General features: G+C 42.2%; 1 protein-coding gene across 1 annotated transcript in view; it reads left to right on the top strand.

The window, feature by feature from the left end:
• ngfra (nerve growth factor receptor a (TNFR superfamily, member 16)) overlaps window positions 1-20,702 on the top strand; it is a 34,139-nt gene extending 13,437 nt beyond the window's left edge. The window contains exons 3-6 of the mRNA XM_020094194.2: window positions 36-398; window positions 9,513-9,753; window positions 11,226-11,440; window positions 16,975-20,702. Coding sequence (XP_019949753.1) covers window positions 36-398; window positions 9,513-9,753; window positions 11,226-11,440; window positions 16,975-17,027 — 872 coding nt within the window. The 3' untranslated portion in view covers window positions 17,028-20,702. The remainder of the gene's footprint in view (window positions 1-35; window positions 399-9,512; window positions 9,754-11,225; window positions 11,441-16,974) is intronic.
• The last annotated feature ends 2,572 nt before the right edge of the window (window positions 20,703-23,274 follow it).

Raw genomic sequence — 23,274 nt, 5'->3', positions numbered from 1 at the left:
CTCTTGTCTCCTTCGACCTGTCCTTTCTTCTGCAGGTGAGACTTTCTCAGAAAACTACAGCCACACAGAGCAGTGCATGCCGTGCACACAATGCACCGGCCTGATGCGGCTGGAGACGCCCTGCACTGACTCCAACGACGCCATCTGCATCTGCAACTACAACTTCTTCTTCAACGCCTTATCTGAACGCTGTGAGCCATGTACTGTGTGCCCGATGGGACAAGGTGTGTTCAGTCACTGCGAGCACGATCACGACACGGTGTGCGAGGAGTGTCTCGACGATACCTTCTCTGACCGGGAGAGCTCCCTGGAACCCTGCCTGCCCTGCACCATCTGTGATGAGGACACTGAGATACAGCTGGCTGAGTGCACGCCCACCAGTGACTCAGTCTGTCACAGTAAGTCCTCTCCACGCTCAGGTTCCTTACACAACAGTCCAGGCCAAAGACAGCTGAGAAGGTTTTTAGTTTTGGTCAATTTCACTTGAAATGAAGCATCGCGTTAGTTCATGCAGGACACAGAGTCATGTGCTCAGCTGTCAGCTACCGATAGGTTACGGGTGCTCGTCAGCCACCCACCAATCAAAGCTGATTCTCTCACCAAAGCGGTCCCTTTCAATACGACCTCATCCTCACGATCCCTGCTCAGCTACACTGCCACCCATGCCTGCTGCCGGCCACTTGCCTCCACCACCACCTTTTTAGCACCGAGTCCAAACACGGTGGTGGTAAAAGATATTCATCCTAAACAAAGGCACATTGCCTGCTACACCCAACAGGGGTGTTTCCTGTTTTATATTAGCATACTGCTGGGCTAATCCAGGGAACATCCAAGGAATGGAGCCTTCAACGCCAATCATAACTGTATCCCCATTTGCAACAAATGGGTAAATCATGACATTGTGTTCCTGACCGAACTGTCACTAATCACTAAAGATGTCTAACCTTGAAGTCATCTTTCATTTAAAATATACCTGAAATAATTATTCAATTGCCAAACATTCTCTACTGCTTTTGCTTATCCTGTGTGAACTGAATACATTTGAGTTTTAGATGATTGGCTCTAAAAAACATTGTGATTTAATCTCCAGTTATTAATTTATAATTCAGAAAAAAACACCATCGTTGATGTAAATAAAATAAAATTGGATCTGGTGACAGAGTGTACCAGCTGTTTGCCGTTTGGTCCAGTTAAACAATATTAATGTTTAGGCAGACTCAAACAAAGAATTCATAGACCACTAACATCTTCACTAGGATCTTTTGCAGGAAGTTATTTCAATATGATCACAAATTAGATCTGAATGAGTTTGTTTGTGGTGGAACCTTTATCCAATCAATTACAAGGCGTGGTCAGCAAGTCTGAGCTAAACTGCTCCCTTAGCCTGGTTTGCTTCACATAAGCTGTTTTTAAACATGCATCGAATAATCTCCAGACAGGAAGGACTGCGTGTGAGAATACAAATGTCAGTGAGAGGCTCCGCACTTTCTCCAGAGTTTCTTAGGCCTGCACTCTAGTAAAAACGCTGCCCATGTGAGAATACAGTAGGAGATCCTCTCCTATTTAGTATAGAGTATTTACCTTGCGTGAGTGGGCATGTTGATGTTGAGTGTCCATGTGTGATGTTACGTTCTGCCTCCTGCATGCTGTGCCACCCCTAACCTGATGACCTGTGTTATTGTGAACGCAGAATCTCCTGCTGCGTTGTTCATGTCTGAAAACGTCAGTAGTGGGGTGTGGATAACTCAAAATTTACTAGAAGGTAGCATGAGAATAAATCAAGGCCTAACCGGCCACCCTAGATCTTGAGGACACAGAGAATGAACATCCTAATGCAAGTTTTCTTTCTGTGTGAACAGAAAAAGGGAAAAAAAGCAAATTCACACAGACTCATTAACTGCTCTGGACTAAAGCTTGAAAATGTGGAAGAGGAAGTAAACGATCTTGGTGTGGTTGTTTGGTCCACATCAGAGTGCAAATGACATCGTTCCCACCAGCATTAACGACCAGGGTTTGTTAGAACCACATCTAAAATGCAATATGTGAATGCACCCGCGAATCAGAGCAGCTCAAAGCCACTAACTGCAAACTGGCTGCCAGCTGTGTTGGAGGCATCATGTATGTTGTATTTGAACCAGACACCGGGGCCGACTTTCACATGCGTGTGGGAACAGGAGAGGTCAGAGGTCAGGCCTGGTCAGATGTTCAAATAGAGTTAGTTGAAAGCTTTAGCATTAAAAGGTCAAAGACGACTGCAGTGTCAACACAAAGACAATGAATAATCAGCTCTCCCACAAAGCAGAGGGCAACAGTGCAGCAGCGAAGTTCAGCTATTTTCCTGGCTGAGGAAGTTGTAAATTGTCTTGGGTTGGATGAGGCATGAAATCGACTTTCTCGGGGGGGGGGGGGGGTGGTAAGGCTCAAATCTGGGAGGTATGATGTCTTAGGTATTGTTGCTCCCGATGTCCTTTCTAAAAAAACCTCCATCTATTCTTAAAGCGATATTAGATATGTGAGGATGGGAAATAAAGCTCGACACTCTCAGTGCTAACAACCAAACATCTTTTTCCAACCAATGGTTTTGTTTTTTCTTGGAAGATGCTCTTCTCCTACCATTTTTTTATGCAAACATTTGACCAAGAGGCACTTAAGTTGTGGAGTGATTAAATGCTTAAAGGAAGCTCTTAATAGCACGAGCACTTGCAAATGCCCAGTCATTTATTGATCTCCTGTGTGCATTATCATTTTTAAATGAATATTTTAATGTTAGCTTTTAATATGAAGGCTGGGGCTCAGTCTTGAGTCGAATATTTGTATTCAGAATCCTGACTGGACTTGAATGTTAAAGATTTCGTGGCCTCAGACGCTGGTGGGTATTTGGATCTAAGTTAATGAAGCTGAAAAACACCTTGTTGTCAAGAGTGGAAGCGCTAGCACCACGCACTGGTTGTAAATTCCTCTTTTAATAAACTGTATTAGCATATTAACAGGCAGTGGAGAAATGAGGACAGATAAGAGCTGCAAAGGTAGATAAGGTGGAAGAAGTGCTAATAACACCGACAATGACTTAGCACCTGTCCTTCCCCAAGTACCAAACACCATCGCAGGTGCTACTTTAAGTTTTTTACTGTTAATAAATTATCACAGCATTAACTTGTACCACTAACAAGACCATTTGAAATAAAGGCCACAGCTTAGCACTGCGCTGCATTTTAAATTCAGCGCCATCAGGTCAAATTTAAATGAAACTGATCTTCAGCAGGGATGATTTCACGGCACAAAAGAGAAGGAAGGTGACGCTTTGGAGACAAATGGAGATGAAGCTTTTGCAGATTTTAGTCACGTTAATGATTTCTGTTTAACATGTTGTTCAGTTTGCTTTTTCAGCTCTATAGACTACGATATCTCAGAGCCTATTGGATTTATTAATATCAAATTTGATAGGAATATATCTGATATTGATCATCGCATGACTCTTACTCTCAATGTCCACGTTGTGAATGGAATTCTGTTTAATAAATAGCAACAGTCAGTATCTGACTAAACCAATGACACTCCCATCAGCCTCAGCTGTAAGTTTTGGATGGGTAAACTAATGCCTACATGCTAACTAATGCAAATCTGAATTGGACATGATTGTTATTATATCTGCTGAACTTTCACATGTTAGCATTGTCATCCTCACTGAGCATTCCCTTAAATGCTGAGGGAAGAAGGATCATTCAAAACCAAACTATTTGATCTCCTCTCCAACAAATACAAATGTTTGCGCAATATCCACATCTGTGCTCTAACATTTGCATCATGTAGAAAAGAAGCAGAGTCATGTGAAAAACGTCCTTGTTACAGTAATCTGAAGAGTCGGTAGAGGATTTCAATGTGCTTACCACATTTCACAAGGCGAGAAGGCAGGAATCAATTTTTTTCTTCTCCTCGCCAACTCTGCTTTCTTTCTTTTTTTTCCCCATCAGGCCCGAGATTCCACCCATATTCAAACAAGACTCATACAGTGATATGAGTCAGTCAAGACTTCTGTTGTTTCTCAGCAAGCTAAAGGAAGCCATGTACACTCTGAGACCCTTTGGGCTAACGTGACAGAGCTGTCAGACATCAAAAAAAAAGAGCTGCCCCCTTGAGCACTCGAAATATGAATCATAAATATCTGATGTACAATAAGGGCACAATACAACTTTTTGCTGCCCGTTCAGCGCCCACCCATGCTGCCACTATCACCTTTGACCCGTCCGGTCCCGAGCGATGGCACTGTTAGCGGCAGAAAACGGTGACGACTGGAGATGGCACGATAAGTGACCTCGTCGCTCCATTTGAAAGAGGAGCCCTGTCACATAGCACCATTGGGTCTGTGGGTAATAGCTGCAGTCACATGTGGCAGAGATGATGTTTCCCTGCTTTCCATGGTGGTCTGCGATGACTGTGCATACAGATATGTTTTCTGCAGCAAACGGGAAGCGGCCTCACTGATACTCCCATCCTGTCTGTTCAATGTGTTTTCAGTGAGTGGATATTTTTTAATTCCTATCCTCCTGTCGTTGTCTCTCCTCGACAAGTGGAAAGAAGATATGATTGGGGCATTTTCAAATCCCCAAATCCCCAAATCCCCAGTTCATATCAAGCTGTCACCAAGTGTCAATTTACGCAATACAGTGACAGAGACAGGAACGGCGAGAGAAAGGAACGGAGATAAGAACAGACAGAGAGAGCTGCCGCATATGTGCTGTGCTGGTATTCTATGATGATGGGTCGATACGAGTCCTGGGATTTCTTCTGCTCGTGCTCAGGTTTCGCTGAGTGACCTCCATGAGCACCCCCACTTCACTACAGGACACACACACTCTTACTGTACAGGCTCAGTCCTTGGCTGCTCCACGCAGACAAACAGGCTAACGTGGCACATGCACGCTCTTCCCCTGGCCCTGTCAAGTGCGTTTTGACCCCTACATTTTTCATTAAACTCTGGACACTGCACACGTGTGAACCTCTTTTGATCTGAAATTGAAAACTCCTCCTGCATGTTTCGCTCAGTCTCTCCGTCAGCGCCGGAGCTGCTCAGTGTCCGGGTTGCGTTGATTTGCATAGAACGTGAAGTGTTGCACGTCTGTTCGAGTGTTTCTCCTCGAGAACAAGAGAGGGAAAAGATAAAAAAAACAGATAGACGACTTCTTTTCTCTTTATTACCCTGTTCATCGCTCCCACCCCCCTCCCTCCCCACATCCCACAGTGGCATCTGAGTGGCTCGGCTTCCACAGTGGTGGAAGGTGGCCAGTGTGCATTCAGTGCCTTCACCGCTGCAGTATAATTACTCCTGCTAATCAGAGCACTTTACAGCAGCTCCTCTGTTCATCCGCACCCCCTCCTAACACTCTGCCTCTCTGTCTGCCCTCCCCTCCGCTCCCCCAATTAACCCTCCCTAACAGAAGACAGCGCTCACATAATTTGTAGTTTGTGTGTGTGTGTGTGTGTGTGTGTGTGTGTGTGTGTGTGTGTGTGTGTGAGAGAGATGGATGTGTGCATGTCAGACGACCAACACTGAAGAAGATTGAGATAGAGGCTGAGCTGAGACAGAGGGAGAGTGTTTGGCGGCTGATAAAGAGATCATTGTACATGTGCCGAGTGGGATAGTTGCTCATCTCCGCCCTGAACTGGCAGCAGCTGAGACATCACCCTCAGCACAGGACCCTTGGGTTAACTTCACCATAAAGACCTCAATGGCCCATAAAAATTAAATCTTTTTCTTTTTTTTTTTTCTCTGCCCCTCTCGTCTACACCCCACTTATAAACACATCCCCCTGCCCACAAGGCCCCACGCTCATAAAATCCTGGGCTAGTTTTATTTTGTTTCATGAGTGTTTTAAACCCACTGAAGCCAAAATGAAATTGTTAAATCTCCACCGCCGCCTTTAAGCTCCCATTCTGCTCCAGCGGAGGTATGCAGCCTTTTGTCTATATTGTTGGCCGTGTTTTCCACATCAGCCCCGAAAAATAGAGGAGAAAAGAGGAGGAGTTTCACTAAAAATGTGGAGCGCTGTGCTTTAAGCTCAAGCCCTGTTGAGTCACTGTTATGTGACATCTCTCCTCAGAACGGGAAACTGTTTATAGTGAGTCCTGTGGTGCAACTAGTGCATGTGTAGAGGTGCATAAAGGGAATGTTCCTGCACTAAAGAAAAGCACTTAGAGTTGTTTAGGATGACTCAGTGTGATAAAGGTAAAGCTGTAAGGATGAAGGTTAATCCTGCATACGTCCCTTCACTTTCACACTTTCCATTCACAATTTATTCTATTAGCAAGCTCGTGTTGCATAGCTAACACCATTAGCCAGGCTTGCATTAGCCGGATGATGTATGGCGGAGCTGAGGAAACCTGACTACGTCCCAGGAAAGGTCAAGAAAAGCATGTAATACAGACGACCATGTTCCACTCCTCTAAAATGCTGCCTCCTTTTAGACCCAACCAAATCAATAGCTCAGCTTTAAATAGGCCTCTGCATTATTTCTCTGTTTCTAACTATGGCGCGCACATGTGCTGTGTTTTTCTGTCCATGAAAGATATTTTCTAACATTTCAGTAAACCAATCTCTCCCACGGGGGGGTAGGAATGCCCCGTCATCACCACACAGACACACAGACCAATGCAGACTCTTAATGACCAACAGAAGTTTTCAAATACATCCACACAAGTTGCCCATCAAGGTCCCATCGGACTATTAAGGGGAGCAACCTTGTGTGAATTATGCAACAAATCAATGTGAGAAACCTGACTATCTGCCATGTCAGTGAAAAGACAATATCCTTGTAGACAGCGTTTGTCCATGCTGGTCCAATGAATGCCTTTTTTTTTGGTAGACTCTCATCTGACCACATCTGTGTTCACAGCAATTAGTGTCTTAGATATATGCTTTAAATATGTATGTATAGATATATATATACATAAATAATAATGTTTCACATTTACCACAAACTAATACCACTATTAATTTATGTTATTATTGTATCTGTATTTGGTCAGTGGTTTCTGAGGGGATTTATCTAGATTTTGATATATCTGTCTCAAAAGTAAAAGTGGTTGAAATATAAGATGCTAAAATCAATGAAATGTATCATTAAAAGAATGGCACTCAGTAGAGTGCATACCGGTCCAACAGCCCCCTCATGAAACCACACTTAAATTCACTAGATCTGGATTTGTATCAGTCTCCTAAACATGCTTGTTTTTGTTTTTATTCTCATAGTGCATCCTTCCAACAAGTTTGATCGTTATCCATTCAGTAGTGTTTGCGTAAAATAGAGAAGCCAATAAGCAAACAGACAGGGGTGGTAAAAATCCAACAATAACATGTCTTTGTTAAAACAATGTCTTGATCCCTTTATAATCCTGCCAAAAGTTTTCATTGGGATGATTTCTTCAGTTGCAAGTGGTTCCAATGAAAACTGTTGACAGTTCTGTGGATTATTCACACTAATCAGATACACTGCTATTGAATTATTGAAATATGTTTTTTCGGTGCTGTGAAGCTGTGAGCACTGAAAATTCAAATCTATTTACCACCAGTGCTTTGGGTTGGGTGCAGAAACACAGAATACCCTGCAACAAATAAAAATGGAAGCATATGCATTACTAGACAGCAGATTATTCGGGTGACCTAAAATACATCCATTTTGCAATTGATACATTTCCACATTGTGAATTCAACCATGACTTAATTGAACATATTCTGAATATTAATGCATCCAGTAAATTCTTACACACCTTAGAGACTGACATTGACATATAATCTACCAAATACTGGTACTTTATAAAACATGACAATCAGTTTGATTTGATTCCTTCACTCAAAATCATTTTCTTATCCATCAAACTTGGGATTCATGAAGCTAAAAACAGAAGCGGGGCAACCTGCGTCACAACTGGTTTGAAGTTTTGGATAGAAAGTCCCAGTCTTTGGCCTTGGGGAAAGCCTCAGGGGTCTCCATGGGGTTAATCCTGTGAGCACCAGTACGGAGCTAATGAGGAGCAGCCTGAGGTTCTGCTGGGAATTACAGGCTCAGATCTGAAGCAGGCTGCACATTCTCTATCCCCACCAGTCTGCTGAACTCTGAGGAGTTTTCGGCCGGACAGACCCTGTCTCCTCATCTTGCTACCGAAGCCCGAGGGAAGAAATCATGGTGGACCTTTCTACCGTGGCACAGAATCGCTGCAGTGTTTCATACAGCACTTTTCAAAACAGAAGCATAATATGACAGGACCGTAGGAGAGATCTGATGGATGAACTTTGTTTTCAGGACACTTCATGACCGTCAGAGTGGGCACGGTGCTGCTGCAACTTAAACTGAATCATTAATGGAGCTCAAACAGAAAGAGGAAATAGCACAATTTGAAAATGGCTCGTCTTTACAGGCTCAGCAATGATAGAAAGCAGATCCATCCAGTAGTCCAGAGCCTTCCTGCTTCTCAAAGTGATGACCTCTCTGTGGTCCCAGACTTTGTTCTGCATGATCCCAAATGACCTTAATGTTGTGCAATGTGCAGTAATAGAAAAGATGGGATGTGGTGAGAGAAGACCAGTCGTGCCGGGTGCTGACAGGGTGTGAGTTGGACTGGTGGCCACAGATATTTGATTGTTCACAGAGGAACATTCCTTTTACTTTTGCACCGGGCAACGCAGCCAGAACCCATTTTTCTATCAGAAGCAGATGCCGCATGTGTGCTGTATCGAACATCTGGTTGGGGATTCGGTGACTACAGCCTTGCAAACAAGCTCTCAGTGAAGATATGAAAGTGTCTTGTCATGTCATGTCATGTCATGTCATGTCATGTCAGTTGTGTAGCTCCAGAGACGGCAACATCTGTCAGTTGGTCCTAACTGAAATATCTATTGGAAGAATTGGTGCAGATATCAATGGTGTCTGATTCTTACTTGACTTTGACTGTGAGGTTGGAATTTAGTTTTGAGTGCAAGTAAGCAACTGTTGGTAAACTATTAAGGTAAATATCCTTTAAATGGTTAAAATGAATAAAACCTCATATATGCTCAACACCAATAAGTGGCTGTATGATCTTAGTCTTGTTTCATTCTCTTTTTGTATCTTGGTGTCATTATTTTCTCCTTTCTCTCATTTTCTTTCCCACATATCCTAACATAACTACAGATATAAGTATAGGCATATAAGTAATAGATATAAAAAAAATTGGATCAAAAGTATGTAGTTTCATTTTTTATTATATTATTATATAAAAGTTTGGTAATCTTGAAAAGCTGGGTGTGAATAAACAAAGTATATCTCAGGTACGGTACTTTTTGACTGTGGATTAACAAATTTGGGAAACTACTGCACGCTACAAAATGGTTTATAACAGTCACTGATGATTTGAAAAGATCAAAATTGTTGATTTTGAGAAAAAAGTGCAGCGTCATCATCTTTACTGCCAGATAAAGATACATATTGTATCTTGTATTTCTTTTCTCATCAATGCTCTTTCTCTCACCTTCCACACAGATCCTAACCAACCCACAGATATAATTCCCACCTCTGACATGGGTCCGTCACTGCCGTCATTCACCAATTACTTCCCCCCGGATGGCTCCGACAGCCCGTTGCCTAGCGGAGAGACGACCACGTCAAGTGCCGGCTCCCCTCAATTCCTCGGCCACGGCCTCAACGAAAACCTCATCCCTATCTACTGCTCCATCCTGGCCGCAGTGGTGGTGGGCCTGGTGGCGTACATTGTTTTTAAGAGGTCAGTTTGAGGGGGGAAAGGACTAAGATGAAAAGCTTCTGTGTGGCTAAAGACATTAGCATAATTGGGTTTTGAACGTCCATCACTATATAATCTAGGACAGAGTGGTGGTAGTCTGGTGGGTGAGTGACAGATCTCGCCCCGGAGCTACAAAACGGCAGGAAGGTGGCTGGTGAAATATTCAGGCCTGCCACGACTGGGAGAGGTTTTGACCCACTTTCTGAGAATCACTCACACATCACCATGATTCTTTTTTCTTGAAAAGAACCACAACAAAAAGAAAGTCAACTCTTGTTTGACCTCATTGCAGAGGTCACACACTCACAAACACATTAGTGAGGACATGCAACAACACATGCAAGCACTCAGGCAGACAGATACAAGTCTGTGCTAAAACACATTTGGAGCAAGTAAACAAGCTCATTAGAGGCATTGATTCTTTTGAAAAGTGCCGACCAGGGGAAATTTGAGTGCCAGATTCATCAGCAGTCACGCACACATCTGGCTAAAACTCCTCGTGCACTTATGTCATACATAAACACACTGCGTATGATGTGAAGTTCCTCAATGGCCAATATTTCATAAGTAAACACTTAGAGGTGTTAACTGTACTGTACCACTCGATACTTCATGAATATTTTAATCATTGATTCATGACTCAATCTTCTCCTGAATAAAAAGCTCAGTAGAGGATCCTTTCTGGAGCTTATCAGAGCATCTTTATCCTCCTGATTTCTGTTCCATTCTGAGGCAAACAATTGATTTTTTAAGTTTCAAAGACAATAACGGCAGATTTAGCTTTGAAATTCATAGTAATGTCTAACAATGAGTCCTTGATTCTGGGAAAAGGTTGACAACAGCATGTTATTCTGACAGTCAGACACTCACTTGTACTCCAAAAAGTTTTCACCCACCTCTATTTGTATGTTGGCTGGTTTGTTTCTGGGCAAGTTTACACTGTACTGTATGGATCAGGGAAGAATGCATTACATTTTGGTGCAGATCAAATATAGAATGATTAGAATGAGGTTAGAAGGTCCATATCGGGGGGGAAATTCAACATCTTCACCAGGTGTTGATCCATGTAGAAGACATTGAGTATTGTGTGATGATACTTATGATAATAAATTGTATTTTGTTTGTTTGGCCACTCAGTTAATGTATTTTATGTTTATTGACGACAGATACAAGTTTTTATTTGTTGGGCATAGTGAAGAGTGTCAAATTCCCATATCGAATAAAATGCAGCTGATGTGTCGGAAGTAATATTCAGTTACTGTATGTAGGACATGCTTGGGATTGCAGATGCAAGAAGACAAACACACAGAATAATCAATCCCTTCCATTTTTGCACTTGGAAAAAAACTGCTGATGTTACAGTCATCGCTCTATAGCTGTGAAATCAAAATATTTAACAATCAGATACTCTCACATATCTGTATCGTATCCTCTGACGTGCCATTTCTCCGCAGGTGGAATAGCTGCAAGCAGAACAAGCAGGCAGCAAATAACCGAGCGGCCACGAACAACCAGATGGTGACGCCGGAGGGAGAGAAGCTGCACAGCGACAGCGGCATCTCGGTGGACAGTCAGAGTCTGCAGGAGCAGCAGCAGCACCAGCAGCAGCAGCAGGCCCAGGCTGAAGTCCAGACTCAGCCGTCACACTTACACACACAGGAACAGATAGGTGAGCCTGGAAATCAATCTTTACCTTACCACTTCCACTCTGTCATTATGGATCATTGAAGATGTGCAACTTTAGACATTAACATAATAAAGTGTGCATAAAGAGAAGAGATCTAAATACGTATTCGTCAAAGAAACTCTAACTTAAAACGAGGCATGAAAACATTCCTCTTTCACGTTGTCATATTCTTGCTTCCAGAGAAATTCATGATCAAATAAATCAATACGCTCTGGTGGGATCGTGTGTAGTTTTTCCTCAGATGGAGGAGACATTTCTGAGGATCGAGATCAAAAACAATATATCACCTGACTAACACCTATAGCTGCCAATAGCAGAAAGATCAGGCCAAGTCTTACATGCACGCATGATGGATAAGACTCCAGGAATGTAGAGATTACGATTGTGAGGCACTGCAGAAACATGAATATGTACCGAAGACCATTATATTCTCAATATGAGGCAGAGGTTCGTTGACAGACGTATCACGGTTTCAGTCTGTACATATCAGAAGTGTTGATGTAAGGAGGACATGTAACTGCATATGTTTGATCTATATTCGCCTTTACTGATCTGCCCACTCCTCCATGTCTATATCTGTCTCAGGGAACTCGTGAAGTATTCAGGGTGGAGGTCTCGGACAGATTTCGCCACGTAGTCTGGCAAAGCAGGGAAATCTATAAGGTTTTGTAAGATGAACTCAGAAGATTGTGCCTGGTTTGAAGGGACCAACATTATGCACTTTATCGATCTATGATGAAGCATATTATTTAGTGCAGTACATTGTGAGAGATAAACTCTCTAAAAAGGACATTTTAAGTTTCTTTTCTTTTTACAGTTATCTGTTTGTATTTATTTAATATTTTGTCAAATAAATTAATCTCTAAATACGGTTCAGTTTCCTTGCCTGCGGACTTTAGCCCCAAACCAGATCAGATTTTAAAAATGTTGTGTCATAATTTCAAATAGCTCAGTAAATTCCTAAAACTGCTGGGTAGTGTATTTTTTAAATCAAACATTAGTGTAAATAAAGTTCTCAGTTTCTCAGGGACAATACTTTCAGATTGAGGATTAACATGTTTAAGGAACTAGTGCATGCACAAAAATTGTTTTTGAAAGTTTTAAAATTGGTCTCCTTTCCCGTTGCCAGTAGAGGAGTTTGCCTTTGTGTTTGTTTTCCATGTTGAGTCATGTTTGACATCACAAAGCACCGTGTCGGAAACCTTGCTCTCTTGCCAGTGTTGCAACGATACGAAACGCCTGTCAAGTCATAACGTTGCACAGGAAAAGGTGCAGCATCCAGAATGCCAATATCTAGAGGAAGAAGACGAGATTAGCATGTTCATCCTAGTATCATGTTTCCACCACTGCCATCAGAGCTGGAACTGATTTAAACCTCCATCTACTGCAGTCATTTGACCTGTGAGTGAATGCCAAATGTATCTATTCTCATTGCAGAAACAAAGCAGATGTTAGTGGATGTTAGTGACCAGTAGAAACGTTGCTGTAGATGTTTATTTTCTTTGAATATTTCCCTAATCAATAAATGTGATCTAGAGATGTTGCTCACCAACACTGTGCACTGATGAAATAAGGATCGGCTGCGGGGTGGGGAAGCTGCACCGAGCGGCTGCAGAAGGAGGATAACCTTTAAACAGCCAAGTGAGGAATAAAAAGCAAACGCTGCTGCAGTGAGATGTGACCTCTGTACAACAAAGAGCAGTATATCTTCCCTTAGTACTCAAATAGCACTTACAGTACATTAAAGAGATGAAAGCGGTATTCTCACTTGATGTATACTCATAAACCTGAGAGGCTTTTCACTTGAAGAAGACGTCTCAAGTTCAGTCATGATCTTGTTATTCATCGATGATTCTCTCCCTCACTCTCTTTCTCTGGATTTCATTTGTCTCCCTCCATAGGCTGTTTTTGTGCAAAGCCTAAGAAATGGTTTTACAGGGATAATAATGTGCTAACAAGCCACACAGCCAACAAATCCTCCCTGAAACAATCCACAGCACTGTGTTTTGTGTAGGATAGCCATTACATTCTAATGAGGCTTGGGAAAAGCTTATTTAGTTTTTTTGTGTTTTGTTTGAGTCCCTCTTTCCATTCTTCCACTCAACAAAAACCAAGTTGAGGGGGAAGAAAAGGAATTTCTTTTGGAGGAACAGCTCATGATTGGTTCATTGAGAGGATGACTGCCCCATTTACCCTGTAGCCTCATGAACTGATTGGCTCATTAGCAGGTGTTACAAGACTGGATCCAGTCTCCGTCTCACTGCCTTTCAAAGTCTGATCCAGCATCAGCGTTTAGCATGTGCTAATTGGCATTAGCACTGTCTGCGGGTGCGGAAGCCAATAAAAAGGCAGCTAACGGCGCCCTCACACAGGGGGGTTGTAGGTTCTCCCACAACCGATTGGGATGTTTTAAAATGCACAAGGGGCTGGGAAATACGCAGAATAAATCCACGATAATCACAGGGGGTTTCCTGTTTCCAACGAACCATATTTTATTGGCAGCTAAAATAATGGTAACACCTTCAGTCAAAACAAGATGGATAAGCTTTTAAAAACGAGGAATAGAGTAATGAAAACGCCCCATGTTTTGACTGACAACATGCGGACAGATTATTCCCAGCTTGAGTCACTGGGGTTAGCTCCGACATGAGGGGAGCTCAGCCTCCTCTCTGTCTGCTCATCTCCATTAAAAACAACAACCAGCCACCGCCACCCCCCCAAAACCTTCTTTTTGCTCTCTGCTTCCCCCTCTGAGTCATGCATATTGAATGAGTTTAAAATTTAAACAGGACTCTGTCCCCTCACTCAAATCGCCCTAAATGTGTATTCCTGCCCGGTGTTTGACCTCACAGGCGACACAAAATAGAACCAGTGCAACTGTCAGTATAAGGGAGGCTCAGGGTTGTTGCAAAAAGCAGCTGAAAGTCCACAACTTTGGCTGAATGCCACAGCAAAATAAATCAGGCTTTATTTCAGTACCACAATCAACCATCATCAAGTAGATTCAGCGTAGCTTTACTATACGTTTGTGATTGTGGATGAAAGCCTCAGGGGCCCGCAGGAGTTCAACACTATCTCATTATACGGCTGATAGTTACAGTAACAATGAGCTGAGTCATGTAATGAATTACAAATGCAGTTTCAGTAATAGAGGAGGGATGCCTCATAGCTGCTTGTCATCCTCACATATCAGGAAGGAGGAAAAGTATACCCAACCTTATATGGGTTTAATTGGGAGGACATGTTCATTGACAGAATCCAGGGGGGGCTGATGATGCTTCTAATGCGCGATAGACGAAAAAATCAAGAAACAAAAAGGAAGCAAATCTCCTCGTGAAAAAACGTTGTCACACTCATAGAAGAAACAGACAAAGATGTCAAGAGAGTTTGCTAGGTGTCGGGCTGCTGTAATCATGATCCTGTGATCTTCGTAGCAGAGTTTATATGGCTTTAAAAAACAAACCTCCTGCACCTGCCCAATTAAATTAAACCCACCGTGAAACTTTTTCTTCGCCCCTACTCCCTACTACTTCCACCACGTTTTAAGAATTTGTGTAGTTTTTGTGTTATCCTGCCAAATAACAGAAACAAACAGACAAATGGCCATGACAACATAACCTTCTTGGCCATGGTAACAGTCAAAAGTGGGGAGGTCTTGACACTTCAGAATCTGTCAATACTAGGTATGGGGTTTAATTTGGTTCCCTGGCAGCAAAATACCTGGATTCATTGAGCTGAAATGCGAACAAATCTACTTTTGAAGCTTCTATCTCCTCCTTACTTTTTAAAAACACTCTGACTCGCTGTTAAAAAATGGCTGATGTCAGCAGGATTAAATGATATCATCTGTAGCAGATTCCTTCACATATGCTCTGTAAGCCGATGTCTGTGCTTCACATGTTGGATAAAGGGAAGTTCCTGGAAATTCTTTAAATAGTTTGAGCCCACTGAATCCATTGTCTGTATGAGTTAGTTTGTGAAAGAATCAATAATCATTATTTCTTACATTCTGCTGCTAATGTCTAATGTCTTAATGTTGATTAATTTGATAGCAACAAAAAAACCTTCCATATATCTCAACAACAGATGATCCCAAATCTAAACTGAATCTTTGAGATGTTGTTATTCATGTCTAAAGCTACATTTAAATAACTGTGCCCAGGAGCCCACTGACTCATAATCATGGATAGATTATGTTAAGTTAAGGGTTTAAGTGAAAAAGTAATGAATGAAGCTGAGCAATGCACCACGGCCCCAGAGAGTGATAAGTAAAGTAAAGAAATGAGGAACAACTAATATATTTTTTCTATTAATTAGTAAAAGTACATCAGTATCTTTTCTTGTGATTACCATGAAGCCGTCTCCATTTCTGCATCAGTCAGCAAATTTCCAAGCTTCGCCGTGGCTTAGGATCCAATCAGGCCTGCCTGAGTGCACTGATTTAAAAAAAGAGAGAGGAAGAGAGAAGTGGGCAACAATGCTTTGCTGCAGTTGGGAGTTCACATTTCAGAGTAGACCTGATTGAACTGGTTCAGTGAAAGACAGCTTGTATTGATTCCTGGAATGAGGTTGGACTCTATTATGTGGTTATTTTTATCACTGCTGCCCCCAAGATGAGGTGCAATGCTACTCCAGAAACACTGAGGTTAAAGCACAGGTGCCTATATGCCTGAATCCAGGCTCTAGACAGTGTCTCTCTGCTCTGTGTCACTGACAGTGTCTGTAGAGCGCCTGTTTAAACAGGAAGAAAGAGAGAGGGGTGCGATGGACTGTGACCATCATCTGACAGAACCAACGTGCACAGATACATTGAGCAGAGAGGCAGAGTATGGAGATCTCAGTGCAGTAAAGTATGTGGAAAATGACAAGTTTATTAGGAAGAGAAAAGAACGTAAACAGAGGGAGCCTGTGGCGACGTACAAAAGAAACCCCCTCTTCTGAAGCTCTAAAATAAACCCTCTTGTACTTCACTTCCCTGGCACAAGGATGCATTGATAAAGATGAGAAAACTCCCACCGGACTCAGGGGTCCTCTCAGAAATGCCTCTGCATTCCCGAGGCGTTTCCATGGCGCCCCTGAATTGACAGCAGGTTAAGAGGTTTGTGGGAAAAGAGAGAATTTGTCTCCCATCCTTATTTGGCCTATAATGATTTCAGTTAAACAGGTTGGGATGAGTGAGTGACACCACAGGGCCCCCTGCAGGGAAAAATGTGATCATCAGGGATTTCATTTATCAGGAAGTTTGTAAATGCGTGTTTTGGTAGATTAAGGAAATTATAATCTAAAATATTTGCCTTTGAATCAGAAACTAACCAAGGTGCCCTTAATCAAAGCACCTACTAAAGAGGAGCTGCTCAGTGGGAAACACAATATGACTTTGTTAGCACAAGTGAGAATGTGAATAAGATCTAAAAAAGCAGGAGAAATGAACCACAGCTGATTTCAATACCACCACAAATGACCTGCATGTCTTTTCCCCAGAGCCTGACATTTCTCTCTGTACTGTCTCCCTGCAGTGGTGAGGGTGGATGGCGGCCCCCAGCCCGACTCACCTCCCCCTGAAGTCTGAGGAGGACGAAGGGGAGAAAAGGGGGCAGCATCAGAGCAGAAGGCAGGGAAGAGGAGAGCGTGGACCTGGACCCTGGACCAAAACCAGAGCAGGGAGGGAGGGGCGGCACACACTGCAGAGAAACTGACTCTGATTCTCATCTGAAGTGGCCACAAAGCAAAGAGTTGACTTGCATGGACCTCCCAGCGGCTTTGAACCTCAGTCCGACTCTTCATCCCTGCGTATAGAGTCCGACTCTATCTATCAGTGTGCCTGGACACAACCTCTACAGCAATATCATTCACTTTCTGTACCAATGCCCCTGCAGAGACATTATACTAGATATGCCAGTGCATCCTGCTTTTAACTGAATACTCCAGTATCTAATGTTGACATTTAACATCATTCTCTCTAACTGCCAGTTAAGCTTTCCATCTTCTCCGCCATGAAACATATGTGCCTGGAAAGTAAATAGGCAGAAAGGTACTCCATTATCTCCTCTTTCTTTTCAGCCTTTATTCCCCTCGCACATATTCCTCCATGGCTCCCCACCCTCTCTCCATCGGGTTTCACTCTATTAGGCCCCCGCCGTCATACAGCAACCAGCGGGGGAGCTGTGACTCACTCCCAACTTCCTCTGAAGTTCCATGATCTGTTATCATTTAACCACTGACATGCTTCATGACGTTTTGTCTTAAAAAGTGTTTGCATCATTGTCTGAGATGCAACTGACTCATGTTCGGGGAGACAGGTTAATCACATCCAAGTCTGCAGCAGCAAATAACCAGTTTGTCTCAGCGAGATGCTTGTTCCTGCACTTTGTCGTCTACGTCGACTCTGTCACACACCCAAAATGATTTGTCTCTTGTTTGTGGGGCATTCATTTCATTCTGCGGCTACGTGGCCGATTCAGCAGCAGTGCCTGGAGGTGCAAACATCAGAGAAACATTTCTGGACCGCGTTGCTCTGCTGGCTCTGGCGACGAGCTGACATAAAGGGAAGCGAAGCTATCTGAAAGGAGCTGCGACGTCATCCGTCAGCCAGCTTACAAAGCTGCTCATTGCACTGACACGTTAATGAATTTTGGACTGGAAAAAAAAAAAGACTGGATAGGAATCCCATCTTTCATAATTTACATTCACTAAGTGAAAAATTGGGACACCCCTCAGAGGCTCGTTTCACCCTCCCCCCACCTCTATCTCCGAATTCTCATCCTTGCAGTCTTGCGTACAGCTCCGTCTATCGAGCCCAATAAACTGTGTTAACAGCTCTCACGTCCACACAGGGCCCATTAGAGAGACTTCCTGACAGGCAGGTAGCAATTACCTCAGGGTTTTAGCTTCATTTAGCCTCTGCTCCACTCGGCTCAGCCACCTCTCATCTGGATTAATGCTGCGGACAACGGAGGGGTGATGCCGTCCCCCTTTGAAGCCTCGACACGACATTAAAGATCCCCCATTCAAGACCGAGACCAGTGACATTTACTATATCACCATGGTGAAATAAAAGCACTTAGTCCAGGCTTACTTCTTAGGCCGGATGACACCTTTCATCACACAGGTCCTCTTTCATGCTGCCACCACCTGCTGCTTGCAGTAACTGTACAAGCAGTCGACATAGATACATACTAAATGAAGTAAACTGTAGCCGAGCTCGACAGCAATGCTTTAGAGTTCATTCCTATGGAGGCACGTACCTTCTCAGGGTCCCTCGTATTGTGGTATGGTAAAAAAAAAAATAAAAAAAGTCACGAGATCCTCAGGGGGTCTCTGTAAACAATTTGTAGATGATTCTGTAGCGGAATGATAGAGTAGGTAGGTAGACGGGCTTAAAGCAGATGTTAGGTTAAGAATAGAATAGAAGAGAGTAGAAAGATAGAAAGATGAGGTTGAAATGCATGTACATTTGCTTTCTGGATGACTTAAATGAGAAGAGTGAGACCACAGCCAGCTTAGCATTTGGACAGAGAATGAGGGGAAAAAAGCTCCCCTAGCTCTGTGGAAAGGTGCCTACCAGCACCTCGGAGGCTGATAAATGAACATTAATCAGTATCTTTTATATTTAGTTGAAGAACAAAGGTGTCAAACACAACAGGTTATGCTTTCTAAGGGAGGTTTACATGCCATAACTTGACCTGTGGCTGAGTCATATCAACTGACTCATCCAACTTTCTCCAAGAAAGCAAATAAATTAGAGACGTAAGGTTTGTGTACATTTTAGAGAGCAATAGATTGATAAGACGCTTCAGTTAGATAGCGGATGATAAAGATAGCGAGTCACTATATTCTGTATGAATCGGTCACATGGTCATCGACACCTCAAGACAACTGTCTCGTCTCTTCACATGTCATCCATCCTGTATCGCTGCAGCAGTCACATGAATGGAAACAAATATAACTGCTGTGTTTGGCTCACAGTTCAGAAGCGTTTGGTGTGGACATGTGACCCCACACACACACACACACACACACACACACACACACACACACACACACACACACACACACACACACACACACACACACACACACACACACACACACAGGACTACAGTGGATGATTCACTCCTCTACTGAAAGAGCTGGTATGATTCATTGGATCCTCGCTGTGGCAGTGACATTAAAGCAGACGCTGCTACAGTATGAGTGACCAGATTGTTGATTAAAAAAAAAAACTATGTCTCCTGCCCCTGAGGCCCAATCAGACCTCCAGAAGCGCACGCGCACACACACACACACACACACACACACACACAATGTAAGAATGTACAACTAGAATAAACATAAAATATGCAAGACACATTCGAGGATAAGGCTTTGATACGTTTGCCCTCATTCTGCTGTTGTTAATTGTTTTTGTCCTTACACGTTTCCTATTTGTTTATATTATGAATAGTATTACACTTTTTGGAATCAGTATATTTTCTAACTGATATGTTATTTTGTAGCACTTATTAGATGTTATATGAATGCACTCAAAGAGTGTACCACAGTTCAAGTGCCTGTGTACAGTGTTTGCTCTTTATGTTTAGAAGTTTGACAATATTTTTTTGTCATTTCTTTTCCACTTATTTTATGCTCTTATGTGCATTTGTTGGATATTTTGAGAGCTAATGAAGGGTTTTAGTAAACAGAAGTCAAAGCAGTAGATGAACCTCAGAGACGCAAATAAAACTGTATAAACCTGGCAACAATATGGAGACTTACAGTACAAATATGTGTATTCATACTGTACGTTAACATGTTATAAATACTGGTAACTATAAGGGTCATGTAGCATTATGAAAACATACATGTCACCTTAGACGTCTCTAAAGGTCTCACATGCTGTTAGTCAATAGGAATGCGCTCTACTGTGCGGATCTTTTGCGTGTACAGTCAGTTTCATCATGTTCCTCCATTTCAGAGGCAACAGGACGTGTAATTTGCAGTAACATGAAACCCATGGTGAGGTTCACTGTGGTTCTCCGTGATATTATCACTGCTAACTCCATACAGTTGGATCAGGACCTGCTCCCTGAAAAAAACAAAACTGAATGTCACTCCTACTTACCTACTAATGTAAAAAGCATTATGTAAATGTGAATTTCTTAGAGTTGATACCAGATACAGAAATACACGATAAAATGTACAAAAACAAAAAATGTGTGCAAATGAAATGAGCATCTATAATACAATAAACAGAGATGTCATTGCATCAAGTGTCTGGTTTGTATTTGGCTAGTTACAGATTCATTGTATGAGTAGTTCATTCAAATTCCTGTAAAAAAGGTCCCACAGTGAAAGCAGGTTATATTTCCATGTTACACTTTAAAAACGAAAACCTGAAATTGCTTGGCTGATTATAATTCTTAAATAAAGTGTGTAAAGAATATTTAATGGCTCTGTAAACTTGGGAAAGTGTTTGTTTCAACTAAATTCATTAAAATTGCCATTGATACAGTAGCAAAATACGAAATAGTGAGTTTTGAACAAAGTGGAGGCCTGGCAATTTAAAACCGGGGTCTACTGATCACTTGCGCAAGGGTTTATGTCCACATGTTCTGACCCACTTCTCATCAAAGAAACCTGACATCATATAGGTCAGTGTCATTATTCCATCAAATAATGCCAGAAATCTCCGTCTGCAGTTCACGTACCTTGAGAACCATTCAACTTATTGGCTTCACACTTGGGGTGTGTATTGTCAAGGACCTAGGGGAAGTGCAGTGTAGAATGTGGTGCGATTTGGACAAACGATACATTCAATATAAATAAACTTTGAACAAACAGGTGCTGCTTCATGGTTCTGTGGAGCTGGTCAATACAGTTCTAGAAAGAAATTCCAAACAGAACGGGCACGACACTAGTTTCATAAAATTTAATTTAGCAAACATAATTGTTAACGATGAGAGACGAATTTCATGTTTACATACGAGATATACTGAATAAATCCCACTTGACCCTGGTGAGAAATGGGATAGGTATTCTAGGTTGTTAGAACACAAAATGTTACGTTTCTATAATTATATCAGAAGAAAAGATAATAGTTGGCACAGCTGGAGGTGATTCTCTTCAAACCCTCTGGAGATTAAAATTTTTTAAATCTAGTGCAGTAAATTGCCTTGATATTTAGATTTTTCCAAACCTTTTTATTTTTGCAGCTGAGGTAATATACAGAGCGACAAAATCTACATCAAGACGAGGTTGGAACGGATGTATGGATCCACAAAATATATTCACTTGTGAAATCCTGACTGTTCACTGTTGTTACCATGACGACGTAGGTTCAGTAAGCCTGCTGCTGGTACGCTCCTGGGATTCATATCCAAGGCCAAAGATAAATGATCATTCAAGTGAACAGGAAAGTGGTCTCAGACTTTTATGGTCTAATTGTGTTCTGTATTTATATAGATGACCACTCAAAGTGCTTTACAGTACACTTTATTGCCATTGCCATTTCACACACACAGATTCATACAGTACATCTACAGGCAGCACTTTTTCTATACAATTTGGGGTTCAGAATATTTCCCAAGGACATTTTAGCATACAGACTGGGATCTGACTGCCAACCGCTCTACCCCCTCAGCCACAGCCACCCCTTTTGGACCTGGAGCTGTATAAGGCTATTTAAGCTGTTTAAGTTCTCATTGGCTTATTCACTTGCTGGCAGCACAGTGAGAAAAGATTGATGCTGTTATCATAGACTACCAGCAACTCTTACATGGACTTTAAATGGGAAGCTAAATGGCTGCTGATGGTACTGGCAAGAAAGCAAAAAGGTCTAACTGTCAAACGTTCCTATAATGCAATACTGGGTTTGGGATTTATATGGCTGGACAACATAAGACAAAAAGAGAAACCCACTTTGATAACAATAAACTGAAACATTTTAAATTATTCAAATTATTCCCAAAGCTGATGTTGCAGACCTAAAACATCCCTGGAGGAGACGTCCTCAATCAGTTCCATAAATCTGATGTTTGGCTTCAGAAATGCATTTTTTTCCCCCTCTTCCCCCAAAACACCCCCAAACTATTTGTGAAAGTAACCTCACACAAATGAAAATGAAATGCTGAAACCAGAAAGTATGGAGAGGCGGACCCACAGCCAAAACCACAGTCAAAAGCAAGACCATATGTGAAGGTGGACTGGACCTGGAGTGCGGCTCTCTGCAGTCTCATCAACACTCAAACATTCTGGGGTCCAGTGTGTGTTGGGGGGGGGGTTCCCGCTATGTGTCAGAGACTTTGATATATCCTCCACAGAAAAAGACATGACATAAGTGGAGGACATAAGAAGAAGAAAGTCCCTAATGTACACATGTCTCCAACTTTGGATGAAAAACACCACAATTTTGAACAACTTCAGTTGTTTTTACTTGACTGTTGTGTGGCTGGTTTCTGCACCAACCCAGGCTGAGATGTCTGTGACCGATAGACTGCAGAATTTTAATTTCATCAGCAGGGAGCACTTATGTGGAGACACTAATCAAACTACATTTTTTTCCCTCTGTCAAGATTAATCAGGAGTGCGAGTCAGCTGAAATGGCAAAAAAAAAAAGTTTTAAACAGATAAAAAGGAGATAGACATGCCTATGCTGTAGTGAAAGCAAAGACGTTAAAATATTCTTAGAGCGTTAAAACTCAAACAGGACTACGTCACGGACTCGTAAAGAAACAGTCACCTTCAGTTATCAAGTAAGACGAATGTCTGTGCTGCTGTTTTGGCACTCCAGTGTTTATAGATGCTTTTACTAGCAATTCAAAATCAATAAATTAATACTT

The sequence above is a fragment of the Paralichthys olivaceus genome, chromosome 5 (genome assembly GCF_024713975.1).
Source record: "Paralichthys olivaceus isolate ysfri-2021 chromosome 5, ASM2471397v2, whole genome shotgun sequence".
In the NCBI taxonomy this organism is placed as follows: domain Eukaryota; kingdom Metazoa; phylum Chordata; class Actinopteri; order Pleuronectiformes; family Paralichthyidae; genus Paralichthys; species Paralichthys olivaceus.
The sequence above is the reverse complement of the archived record's forward strand: the minus strand, read 5'-3'. Positions and strand labels throughout refer to the sequence as shown.